Source organism: Neovison vison, chromosome 6 (genome assembly GCF_020171115.1).
Source record: "Neovison vison isolate M4711 chromosome 6, ASM_NN_V1, whole genome shotgun sequence".
Lineage (NCBI taxonomy): Eukaryota > Metazoa > Chordata > Mammalia > Carnivora > Mustelidae > Neogale > Neogale vison.
This window is the reverse complement of record NC_058096.1, coordinates 208,755,091-208,767,256: the sequence shown is the minus strand read 5'-3', so window position 1 is coordinate 208,767,256 and position 12,166 is coordinate 208,755,091. Positions and strand designations below refer to the sequence as shown.

The window sequence follows — 12,166 nt, the reverse complement described above, 5'->3', positions numbered from 1 at the left end:
GTCTGGGACTTTGTGGCTGGAAGGAACAGAAATGCACCCAAAGGCAGGTTGAGCACAGGATTTGGGATCCCACCCCAAGCCAGCTGCCAGCGCTCCAGCTGGCTCACAGCACACCCGCGGCCACCGGGAGACACACTGATGCCAGTCTTAGGACTTTCTCCTCCCTCCTTCGATAGCCTCCGGTCCCTCTTCCTCCCCTCTGTTCTTCTGCCCGGATCTCCTTCCCCCACCAGGCTGGGCTTCTGCTCTCCTGCAGCTTCAGGTTACAAGGTGGCCTCGGGGAGCCACGATGCCATGTCTGGCCCCATCTCCTTATGACTTGACTGCGGTTCCAGTGCCTGGCAACACTGAAACAAGAGTTTCTGTCTCTTAGTTCCAGGCCCCAAGAAAGACCTTGGCTTTGCCAGATGTCCGTTCTTGTCCCGGCCACTGGGGCTTGGCCACAAGGTCCCCACATCCCAGCCTAGCCGTGGAAGACCTTCTCCGCCAGCACCCTCGGGACCGGTGGGTTGGGGGTGGGGAGGAGCCACATCCAAAGAACAGGCCGTGCGTGGTGGGCTGGCCCCCCAGGGGCACCCCGCCTTCCATGGGGCCTGGTCACACGAGACCGTGTCCTGGAGACCGGAGTGACCCCTCGGGGGGCTTTGCTGCTCTGAGACCCGGAGAGCCACACCTTCTGTCCCTGTGCGTTATTTTGGAGCGCAGGTGCGGTTCCTGTTCACGCAGAAACGAGGGAGACGCTGGAGGTGACTTGGGAGAAGATGAGCAAGTCCAGGCACAACGGGGTGGACCCCGAGGACGTCGTCGAGCAGTACGGCCTCGACACCATCCGGCTCTACGTCCTCTTCGCCGCCCCTCCTGAGAAGGACATCCTGTGGGACGTGAAGAGTAAGGCCCTTGCCCTCCGCCGCCGCCGCCTCCGTTGCGGTCTGCCTCCGGCGCCGGAGCAGTCTGGGGAAGGAACTATCTGGGTTGAAGACCCTAGCCTGGGGTCTAGGAATCCGTTCCAGGAAGCGGGTAGCATGGTGTTTCCCACGTCCTGTGCCCTTCGTAGCCCGGGGTTCCCAGATGGAGGGAGCCTCCCTGGGTGGGGGAAGCTGGTGGCCACTGTGGGTTTCCAGTCCTCACCCCAGGCCTGTGGAAGCAGCATCTGGGGGACTCCAGGAAGCCGCCTTTGGCGAGTCTGTGGTGTGCTGCCGGGTCTACAGGGACCCTCCCGAGGACATTCCCTGGGATCCAGACTGGCTTCCATGCCACCCCGCGCCCCTCTGTGGCCGACGGAGGCTAGTCCCCTCTTGATCCATCCTGAAATGTTCTAGAGCAGGGTCGTTGCCCAGGACCTGCTCCTGATGGTACCCGGGACCCCTTCCCTCGCCCACAATCAGCCCCCAGAACCCCATCACAGGAGAGCTGTCCCTGCAGAGCTGGTTAGACCTGAAAAGGCGGGAGGTAAAATCCCCAGGCGTCCTGGCATACACGGTCCAGCGGTCCCTCGGTCTTCCTTCCTGCAGGCTACCTCACGGGTGGCTGTGTGCAGGAGCAGCCAGATGCCCTTGCCTGTGACAAGTGTGTCGCAGGGGCTGGTCCCAGAACCGGCTGTGTTGGAATCACTGGGGACAGACCAAGGGCACACGTGCGGGCCTAGGCGTCTCTGGGGACACCTTGGCAGCAGCCGGCTGTCTTACTCAAGACAGCTGTGGGCACTTGAGGCCCATCCTGGCCCAAGCTTCTGAGGTCACCTCGTGGGCCGGGGTGGTGGGCGGCCGGCACTCCGAGTAACCGTGTGACCGAGGGCTCTGGGGTGTGACGGGGTCCATGCTGCTCTGAGCTCCCGGACGCTGGAAGCCGGGGCGACCCCCGTAGCTCCCGTCAGGACACAAGGAAGCGTGTCTTCAACACACATGTGCCTCTCTGGGCATGGGGAGAACCAGATCAGTCACTCACGGGTCTTTCTTTCTCTGTCTCGTTTCCTGACATGAAACTCAGCCGACGCCCTCCCCGGGGTGCTGAGGTGGCAACAGCGTCTGTGGGCCTTGGTGACCCGCTTCATCGAGGCCAGGGCTCCTGGAACGGCTCCCCAGCCCCAGCTGCTGAGTGACAAGGAGAGAGCCGAGAGCAGGAGGCTCTGGGAGTACAAGAACTCGGTCATCTCTGAGGTCAGGAGCTTTCTGGGGCTGCTGGTTAGTTCTGTGACTGAGCTCGCTTGGTCCCGGTGGACGGGCCTGCCTCTTTCCTCACTCCAGCGGCCCCCCTGGTCTGGAAGGGTTGCTCTCACCGTGGCGAGTCGCTCACCAAGCTGAAGCAGCAGTCCGTGTGCTGTCACGGAGAGACACGCTCTCAGGCAAGGGCTTCCTCTGACGGTGTCCACCACGTGTGCACGCCAGATCCCAGGAGGCCGCCCCCTTCCCACAGTGCCACACTTAACACACGGGGGCAGAGAACCAAATACAGGACCCCCTACAGAAACAGAAGTGCAGGGTTGAAGGGGGCATAAAGAGACCGCTCTGTCCCGATGGGGACAGAGATGAGGCCCAGAGCCTGGAGAGTTCCCGGATGCCCGGCATGGTGAGGATTTCCCCACCCAGTGACGTTGTCACACAGCATCTGTGTGAGTCACTGTGGGTTAACTTTTGCCAGTAGATGATGTGTTTGTGTTACCTTCACAGACAATATTTTGCTGTCTAAATTGTTTTTTTATTTTTTAAAGTTGTTTTTTTTTTTTTTTTAATTTGACAGGCAGAGATTACAAGTAGGCAGAGAGGCAGGCAGAGAGAGAGAGAAGGAGGAAGCAGGCTCCCCGCTGAGCAGAGAGCCCGACGCGGGGCTCGATCCCAGGACCCTGGGATCATGACCTGAGCCAAAGGCAGTGGCTTTAACCCACTGAGCCACCCAGGTGCCCCTGTTTTCTTTTTTTATTTTTTAAAGATTTTAATTTTGGGGCGCCCGGGTGGCTCAGTAGGTTAAAGCCTCTGCCTTCAGCTCAGGTCATGATCCCAGGGTCCTGGGATTAAGCCCCACATCAGGATCTCTGCTCTGCAGAGAGCCTGTTTTCCTCCTCTCTCTCTCTCTCTCTCTCTGCCTGCCTCTCCACCTACTTGTGATCTCTGTCTGTCAAATAAATAAATAAAATATTTTTTAAAAAAATATTTCAATTTTGAGTCATCTCCATACCCAATGTGGGGTTCAAACTCGTGCCCCAAGAGGCGTGAGCCAGCCAGGTACCCCTGATTCATTGTAAAAGAGTCTTCGTTGATAACAGATCCCTATAAATTTCTCTAGAAGTCTGATACCATACCATGACATTTGCTTTTTTCAGCACTTTGTGAAAAAAATGTCATATGTCTTTGAAAGAAGACATGGAGGAGATCCAAAGATATGTTTTACTGGATAAAGCCTGGACACCCCAAATATTCCTTGGGCCAAATTTTTAATTCTATTTTTACTTTTTTAGAATTGCTGGTTTGAACTCATAAAGTCAGCCAAGGTCACCCTTCTGGACTCGTAACTGATGACATTGCAGGAACAGGGTTTTCATGAGGCCCTGAGTCCAGCATGGTCTCATTCAGTGACACTTGCTCAGGGAATATTCCCGACCCCTCTGCTCTAGTGTGAAGACACAGAGTGCACGCAGTTGAGCTTTGTGATGTGAGTGATGCCCGAGTGATTGTTTCCGTGCCACATTCTTCCTCTCTGGATTTGGTACATTCTTCTCTTCTGTCAGGTCATAGACAAGGGGTATTTCGACAAGTCGGAAACTCTTGGCCTCTGTAGATGTCTTGTTCTTCTGTATTCTTGGCCGTGGTCGAAATCGAGGAGCACATAAACAGGAAGGAGCTGACAAGTCCTGTCAGTGTTCTTACTGTGATTCCGTATCTGAACATGCAAAACTCACCTTATCCCGTACACAAATAACCTCTGTTGTGAATGAAAGTCACGGAGCCGGAGAGAAGGGACATCCCATACCCCATCTCCCGGTGACTGTTGTCGTCTGCGGGTCCTGCTTCCTGTCTGGGTAGTTGGTAGCATTAGAAGTCCCCCCCTGGGAGAACCGACACTGTCCCCAGTGTCAGGGAGCAGGAAGTGTCGAACCCTGGAAACACCGTTGACCCTGATTTTAAAAATCTTTGTGCCGATGAAACGGTATCATGATTATTCAAGATAATGAATGCCTTTGTAAATATCTTCGCATTCATTTAATTCGCATTGTTTGAATAATGCACTTGCTTTGTTGTTGTATTGCATTGGTCTTTGTGGAAAGCTTAAAGGGATTTTGAAGAAAGTAAATTATTCAACTTTTACTCCTAGGTGACTGCCCATTTCACAGAGGACTTCTCACTGAATTCTGTAATTTCTCAGCTGATGGGACTCACCAGTGCCCTTCTGGTAAGTGGCCCTCCTGGCCTCATTTGCTGGTAAGCAGAGGACAGGGTAGCTTCCAGCCGCATTGGGAGGTGGCCCGCAGGGTCCTGGGTCGTGGACAGAACAGGACCATGGTGTCGCCTCCTTGGTGTGCTCTGTTATGTTAAAGAAGCATCCCCCCCGCCCCAGTCACAACCTAGCTTTATAGCTGGAAGGTTCTTAAAGATAGTCCAGTGGAAAGCCCACCCCTCGGTCCCTTCCCACACTCCCATATTTTGCAGATGAGGACAGTGACACCCAGGGAGCTTGGATGACATGTCTGGTAGATTAGTGACAAATCAGAACCAGACTCAAGCCCCCTTCTGTTCCAGCTCTCCTCTTTCCTTCCTGCTTCCTCTGCCTGCTCTCCTGATGGATCCAACACCCCCTAACGTGTTACGCTCCTTTAACCAAGACCGATCAGATTTGTCCTCACTAAAAACAAAAGTCAGCCTTTTTAGCATAGACTGCTCTTCTTGCTACGTGTGACTAGACTTTTTCTTACCAGGGGAAGAATTTGTGAACAAATAGGAGTTTGGGGAAGTGGTTAGCTGTTTGGACAACAACCAACCAAAAAAAGGACATGAAAACTATTAACAGTTGCTTTTTATCATGAAGCTCCTCCCAGACTTTAAGAACAGTGGAAGAAATTTACAGGTTTGACTACATAAAACCTGCCATTTTTAGTATATTAAAACATGCCATGTTACGAAGCAGGTAAAACCTAGGGAAAACATTTTATAACAACTATGTCCGACATGAGGCTTAACATCCTTAATATATAAAGAGCGCTTTACATGTGAATATCAAACTACCTGACTTAAAAATGGTCAAAGGATGTGAAAAGAGAATCACCCACAGAAAATGGGATAGAAATAATCTGTAAACCTGGCAGAAAAAAAAATACTTGCCTTACTAATGATCATGAAACGCAAATTAAAAACACAAGGCTTTTTTTTTTTTTTCACCTTTTTAACCTAAAGCCTGTGCTATGACAAAGACAGTGAGACAGTGTCCCATCCCAGCAGTTGCCTTGTTTGTTGTAACCTTGCCAGGAAGAACTTTGGCTTTGAGAACTTTGGCTTGATGGTTTACATCCTTTGACCGAGGGCCAGCCTGTGGCAGGTGACTTATAGTCACAGAGAGGTAGGACCCCAGCTGTCCTCAATGCGGACATCGTGAGATAATGTCTGTCATATCAATAGGGAGGAAATGTGCCACCACCATTCACATCGTGTCTTCCAGGAATCCTTAGTATTAGAAACCGTTCCTGATTCAACATCAACTAAATACACAATACAGAAATGCTCATAGGTTAAAAATTCCAGTTGAGCAAAGGGTATGGGGACAGATGTGTCTATTCACATATTTTTGGAGACCAGGATAAAATACATCAGGTTTTTTTCTGGGTGGTATAATTGTGAGTGATTTTGTATTTCCCAGATTGCTGAGTGTGTATGGGTCTTTTTTTTTTTCTTCTTCAAGATTTTATTTATTCATTTGTCAGAGAGAGAGAGAGCACAGGCAGGGGGAGCAGCAGGCAGAGAGAGAGGGAGAAGCAGACTCCCCACTAAGCTGGGAGCCCAATGCGGGGGCTCAATCCCAGAACCCCGGGATGATGATCTGAGCCGAAGGCAGGCGCTTCACCAACTGAGCCCCTCACGGGTCCCCTGTGTGTGTTTTTTTAATCAGAAAAAAACTGAAAAATATTACAGAACAATGAAATTTCTCTCCAGCAGCAAGTTCTGTCTGCAAGCCTTCTGGTAGATGCTCTCTGTATCCATTCCCACGGAGTTATATTCTGATTTCTTGGGCAGTTTTGCAAAGATCATATAGGCATGCTCTAAAAAAAAAAAAAAAAAAGTATAATATTTTTGGCCTCTTTTTACCTAGCAAAATACCTTAACGTGGGTGTTAAAAACACAGGTTGAGTTGCTACCATCGCCTTATTTTTATCATGATACACCCCCCCACACCGCCCCCCTGGCCAGCCTCTGGGAAGCTCAGTGCCATTGTCCTTCCCACAGCCCACTTCCTTCCAGGCTGTCCTTGGTCTACACTCGCCAGCTCACACCCTGTGACCACCCTCCCTCCCCGCCCACAGCCTGTGGAATCAGTGACACCCTCAATTCATCTGTCACTTTGCTCCCCCATTGGCTATAACCTCCTTGAAGGCAGAAACGAAACCCTTCTGGACATTTTATCCCTAAAGTCTAGCATCTAGTAGGTACCCCATAAATTCAGTGGGTGTGGCTGTGTTCTGGGACTAGCTACACCGCAGGAAGAAACTGGGTGTTCACAATAACTGACACAGCTGTGTTATAGGACCCCCGAGACCCCTGAAGGGGCAGGAGGACCCCTGCCCTGGGCGTTTCACATCGTAAAGCCTGTGATCGAGTCTCTTTGCAGGCCTCACTGGTCCTGCAGCGCATGGGAAACCTCACAGAGTGGGCAGGAGTTTCTGATTCATTGGGGCGCCTGGATGGCTCAGGTCATGACCGCAGGGTTCTGGGATCGAGCCCCACATCGGGCTCCTTGCTCTGTGGGAAGCCTGCTTCTCCCTCTCCCTCTCCCACTACCCCCCTGCTTGTGTTCCCTCTCTGCTATCTCTCTGTCAAATAAATAAATAAAATCTTGTTTAAAAAAAAAGGGAAAAAAGTTTCTGATGTAAGACGGCTGGATTCTCATGAGGGCAACAACACTTGGTCAGCCACACACCCCAGGTGTTGGGGGGAAGCAGGTTACGTCAGGTGGGTAAGAACATCGCCCTCCAAGGTTCTGGTGGGAACTACGGAGTCAGCCTTGGACCGAGGGCACAGGACGTGCTCAGCGAAGAGCACTATTTTTTTTTTTTTTTAAAGATTTTATTTATTTATTTGACAGACAGAGATCACAAGTAGGCAGAGAGGCAGGCAGAGAGAGGAGGAAGCAGGCTCCCTGCCAAGCAGAGAGCCCGATGTGGGGCTCGATCCCAGGACCTTAAGAGCATGACCCGAGCCGAAGGCAGAGGCTTTAACCCACTGAGCCACCCAGGTGCCCCAGAGCACTATTTTTAATACTGTCTCAATACTCTGATGAAACAGGGCGAATTCTGTGTCCAGAGCAAACGTGGATGGGAAGAAGGGCTTCTGCCTACCTGCTTGCGTCTCTGGGCTTCAGAGACACGAATGGCCTTCCTCACCCGGTCTCAGCGCTCTCCCACTGTTCTTTCTGTTCCTCAGCAAGCTTCTCCGAGAGTGGTTCTCCACAGCCGCGAGTTTGAGGACGCGCTCTGTGCCCTGGTGGTGATGGCTGCCCCGATGGCCCCCCACATCGCCTCGGAGCTCTGGGCTGGTAGGTGGGGACGTCCTCGTGGGGGTGTCCAGCCCTCCCGTTGAGCAAGACGCGGGGCTCAGATGGCCTCAGGCGTGGGCTCCGGCATCGGGCCTCTGTACCGGGGACCCCTCTGTCTTGTAGTCGGAATGGTGGTGCTTCTGCGGGGTCACCCCTGCCGAAGGGGAAGACCCATTCCCACTTTGGCACAACGTGGGGCCTCCCCCCACCCCCAGCTCTCCATAGGCCAAGACCCCGTGTTCTCTTTCTAAGGTAGAAACGTAGGTTTCGTCCCACTTTACAGATAGGGAAAGGGGCGCCTGGAGTCAACTTTGCAGACCTAAAACTTTTTTTTTTTTTTTTTTTTTTTTGACAGAGATTGAAAGAGAGATCACAAGTAGGCAGGGAGGCAGGCAGAGGGAGAAAGGGAAGCAGGCATCCCACTGAGCAGAGAGCCCAATGTGGAGCTCGATCCCAGGACCCTGAGACCATGCCTGAGCCAAAGGCAGAGGCTTAACCCACTGAGCCACCCAGGCGCCCCCAGACCTAAAACTTAACTTAAACTGGGATTCAGTCTCTCCAGCAGACTGTCATTCCTAAACTGGGCATTAGAGTGAGTCCCACTGCCTGAGGCTCACTCACGGGGCCTAAATGTAGAAGCTTCCACCCCACCCACCCCCTGGGAAGTCCCCGTTCTGGAGCCTGGGGAGTGACTGGAGAGTGTTTGGGGCTTTTTTTAAGATTTTATTTATTTGTTTGGCAGAGAGAGAACACAAGCAGGGGGAGCCGCAGGCCGAGGGAGAAGGAGAAGCAGACTCCTTGCTGAGCAGGGAGCCTGACATGGGGCTCTGGGGTTTGATCCCAGGACCCCAGGATTGTGACCTGAGCCATAGGCAGACACTTAACCGACGGAGCCACCCAGGCTGGAGAGTTTTGAACCAGATCCTGGGTGATTCTGATGCACTGGCCAGCGGGGGACTGTATCCCTCTACTGGTAGGACCTCGCTCTCAGAGGAAAGCCTAAGGCAAGACTTCACACACTTTTCCTCTCAGAGGGCAGCCTCCTGAGAGCATTTTCAGGGCCCACTGGTCATTCTAAAAGGCCATCACTAGAAATACCTACATCCTCTCCTTTTAAGAAATAATTTGAAGGTTCTTTACCCTAAGCTGTCTTCAATAGTTAATTCTTTCTTTTCCTTTTTTGTCATCTCTCTATTTTTGTTAGCTTTAACGTGGAACTACTTTTTCAGATGGTGTGAGGTTTATGGTGTCTTCCCGTTTCCTATTTTTGGACACAGAGACCATTTATAATGATACATTATTGTTTTAAAAGTTGTATAGCTAATTTTTAGAACACATGCCTAAATAGAATGCTGGCCCCAAAGAGACCCAAAATATGAAGGCTTTTGATGCACATCCTCAGATCTGCTTCCAAAAATTCTCTGGATCATCGGTGGATAGGCACAGCAAGAGCCTCCGTCATGATTCCAGGGCTTTGGCAAGGACTTTGCCATCCCTTGGCGATAAACTCGCCCTGCGCACTAGAATAACCCCAGCGGGGCCCATGCCCTCCATCGGAAACCTCAGTGATATGCTCCCGCCTGTGCTGCCATGAGGATGAACATCGCGGCTAGAGCGGCTGGCTATGTCTTAGAGGAGCTCAGGCCCCCAGGCCTTGGCCTCAGTGTCACAGGCCTTGTGTGGCCGGTCGGGACCAACTCAAGGCAGTCAGAATGTAGAGCCAACAGTTTGTCCATCTTTGTTTTACTTGAGCTTCTGATCGGTTTCCTGTGGGTTTGCAAAAAAAAAAAAAAAATTGTCATCTGTATTTCCAGTTTAAAAACAAGGTACACTTGTAAACATTTTGATTTTTCTTTTTTAACTTGTAAATGTTTTTAATCACTGTACTAATTGCCCCCAGGCATGACTTTGGTAACTGCCCAAGTGACGTGTCTGGCATTAGCTCCCATAATCCGCCAGGGACCAAGTCCGTGCAGAGATCTGAGTTTCCACTTCAGATCGTACCCTTGAAGGGGAAAAGACAGGAATGGTTTTTTTTGTTTGTTTTGTTTTGTTTTTTAAGATTTTATTTATCAGAGAGAGAGGGGGGGAGAGAGCGAGCACAGGCAGACAGAATGGCAGGGAGAAGCAGGCTCCCTGCTGAGCAAGGAGCCCGATGTGGGACTTGATCCCAGGACGCTGGGATCATGACCTGAGCCAAAGGCAGCTGCTTAACCAACTGAGCCACCCAGGCGCCCCAAGACAGGAACGTTTTTAAGACTCTCAATCTATGTTTTCAGACTGCTTTCCTGGAAAGTTATCCCCGTTTCCACTCCAGGCTCCGTTTCTGGAGTATGTGTTCTGTTTCGCTGATTTAATTATTGGATTTTTCAATATAGTTTTAACATCTGGTGGCAGGCTAGCCTCCCTTCATTTCTTTTCTTGTAATTATTTGAGTGCTTCTCACCTGTTTATTCCTCTCAGTAGAACTCTGGTATAATTTTATTATTAAAGTCCTTGAGATTTTGCTTGAAATGAGGTTAAACCCAGAATAAATTTGGGAAAGCCTTACATCTTTACCCTTCCCAGACCTCCATGTGGTCTGCCTCTCCCCCCTCCCTTTTTTTTTAAGGTTTTATTTTTGGGATGCCTGGGTGGTATGGTTGATCAAGCATCTGACTCGTGGTTTTGGCTCCGGTTGTGATCTCAGAGTTATGAGATCAAACCCAGTGTCATGCTCGTCTCTTGGCGCAGAGTCTGCTTGAGATTCTCTCTCCCTTTCCCTCTGCCCCTCCTGCTCATGCTTCTCCCACCACAGTCTAAAATAAATAATTTAGGGGCGCCTGGGTGGCTCAGTGGGTTAAAGCCTCTGCCTTCGGCTCAGGTCATGATCCCAGGGTCCTGAGATCAAGCCCCACATCGGCCTCTCTGCTCTGCAGGGAGCCTGCTTCCTCCTCACTCTCTCTCTGCCTGCCTCTCTGCCTACTTGTGATCTCTGTCTGTCAAATAAATAACTTTTTTTTTAAAATCTTTAAAAAAAGAAAATAAAATAGTATAAACCTGGCGATTCACAGACCTGTACCCCGGGGATAAAAATATATTACATGTTTATAAGAAATAAAAAATTTTAAAAAAAGAAAATAAAAAATATAAATAAAATAAAATAAATAATTTAGTTAGGGAAAAAAAAGATTTTATTTTTAAGTAGTGTCTACATCCAGAGTGGGGCCCGAATTACAACTGCCCAGATCAAGAGTTGTGCACTCCACAACTGAGCCAGCCAGGTGCCCCGTCTCTGTCTTTACGCAAGACTTCCCTTATGCTAAGTCAGGTTTTAAAGTTTTCTTCGCGGAGGTCCTACACATTTCTTAAGATTATTCCTGAGTATTTTTTGGTCATATTTTATTTTTGGTCTTGTGACTGAAACCTTTTCTATGATTTTTGACTGGTAACGGCTGGCACGTAATTTTTAAAAATTTATTTGCATACTTTTTTCTATTACCCAGATTCCCTACAAATCCCTCCTACTTTGGGTTAGGGGTAAAAGCCTCTTGGATAGCCTAGGATTCCGTGATCAGCACATAAGGATTAGTGTTCTCTTTCTATGGTTTGGTGTCTGTGTACGTACTGTGTGTTAAATGGCTCAGAAAACCCTATGGAATATTCAAGGTGGTGGTCCCGGTGGTCCTGTCTCACTTCCAGATTGAAGGGGAAGTAACAATTCCCTGTTGGGTTTGATGTTGGCTGTTGGTTTAGGATAGATACTCTCTGTAATGTTTTAGGGGTTTTTTAAAGAATTTTTTAGAGAGGGGACACCTGGATGGCTCAGACGGTTAAGCATATGCCTTCAGCTCACATCATAATCTCCAGGTCCTGGGATTGAGCCCCAGGTCTGGTTCCCAGCTCAGCGAGGAGTCTGCTTCTCCCTCTCCCCCTGCTTGTGCTCTCTCTGTCTCTCTCTCTCAGATGAATAAATAAAATCTTTCAAAAAAAATTTTTTTTAGAGAGAGCATGAGCAGGGTAGAGGAGGGGCAGAGGGAGAGGGAGAGAGACTCTCAAGCAGACTCCCCGCTGAGCATAGAGCCCAGTGGAGGGCTTGATCTCACGACCCCGAGATCGTGAGCTGAGCCAAAATCAAGAATCAGTTGCCGAACTGACTGAGCCTCCCAGGCATGCGCATATCCCCACTAAGGTTAAGGAAGCAGCTGTCTGTCCTTGTTTTCCAGAACTCTTATTAGGAGGAGGAGCTATATTTTATTTAACATCCATTCTCCAGCTGTTGAGGGGTGTGTCATCTGCTTTTAATTTTGCCCTTTGCCCTGTTGATGTCACTGTTCATTGAGCATCTAATCTGAAGCTCTCCCTGCCTGGATTCATCTTGACCATGGCGTAGTGGACTTTGAGTGTACCGCCAAATTCTGTCTGCTAGTGTTTGATTTAGAATGTGGCACCTATT

At 50.0% G+C, this 12,166-nt stretch overlaps 1 protein-coding gene across 3 annotated transcripts in view; it reads left to right on the top strand.

The window, feature by feature from the left end:
- LARS2 (leucyl-tRNA synthetase 2, mitochondrial) overlaps positions 1-12,166 on the top strand; it is a 155,515-nt gene that overhangs the window by 128,366 nt on the left and 14,983 nt on the right. For all 3 annotated transcript variants that reach the window (XM_044253744.1, XM_044253742.1, XM_044253743.1), the window contains 4 exons: positions 706-888; positions 1,987-2,156; positions 4,306-4,383; positions 7,620-7,731. In XM_044253744.1, coding sequence (XP_044109679.1) covers positions 706-888; positions 1,987-2,156; positions 4,306-4,383; positions 7,620-7,731 — 543 coding nt within the window. The remainder of the gene's footprint in view (positions 1-705; positions 889-1,986; positions 2,157-4,305; positions 4,384-7,619; positions 7,732-12,166) is intronic.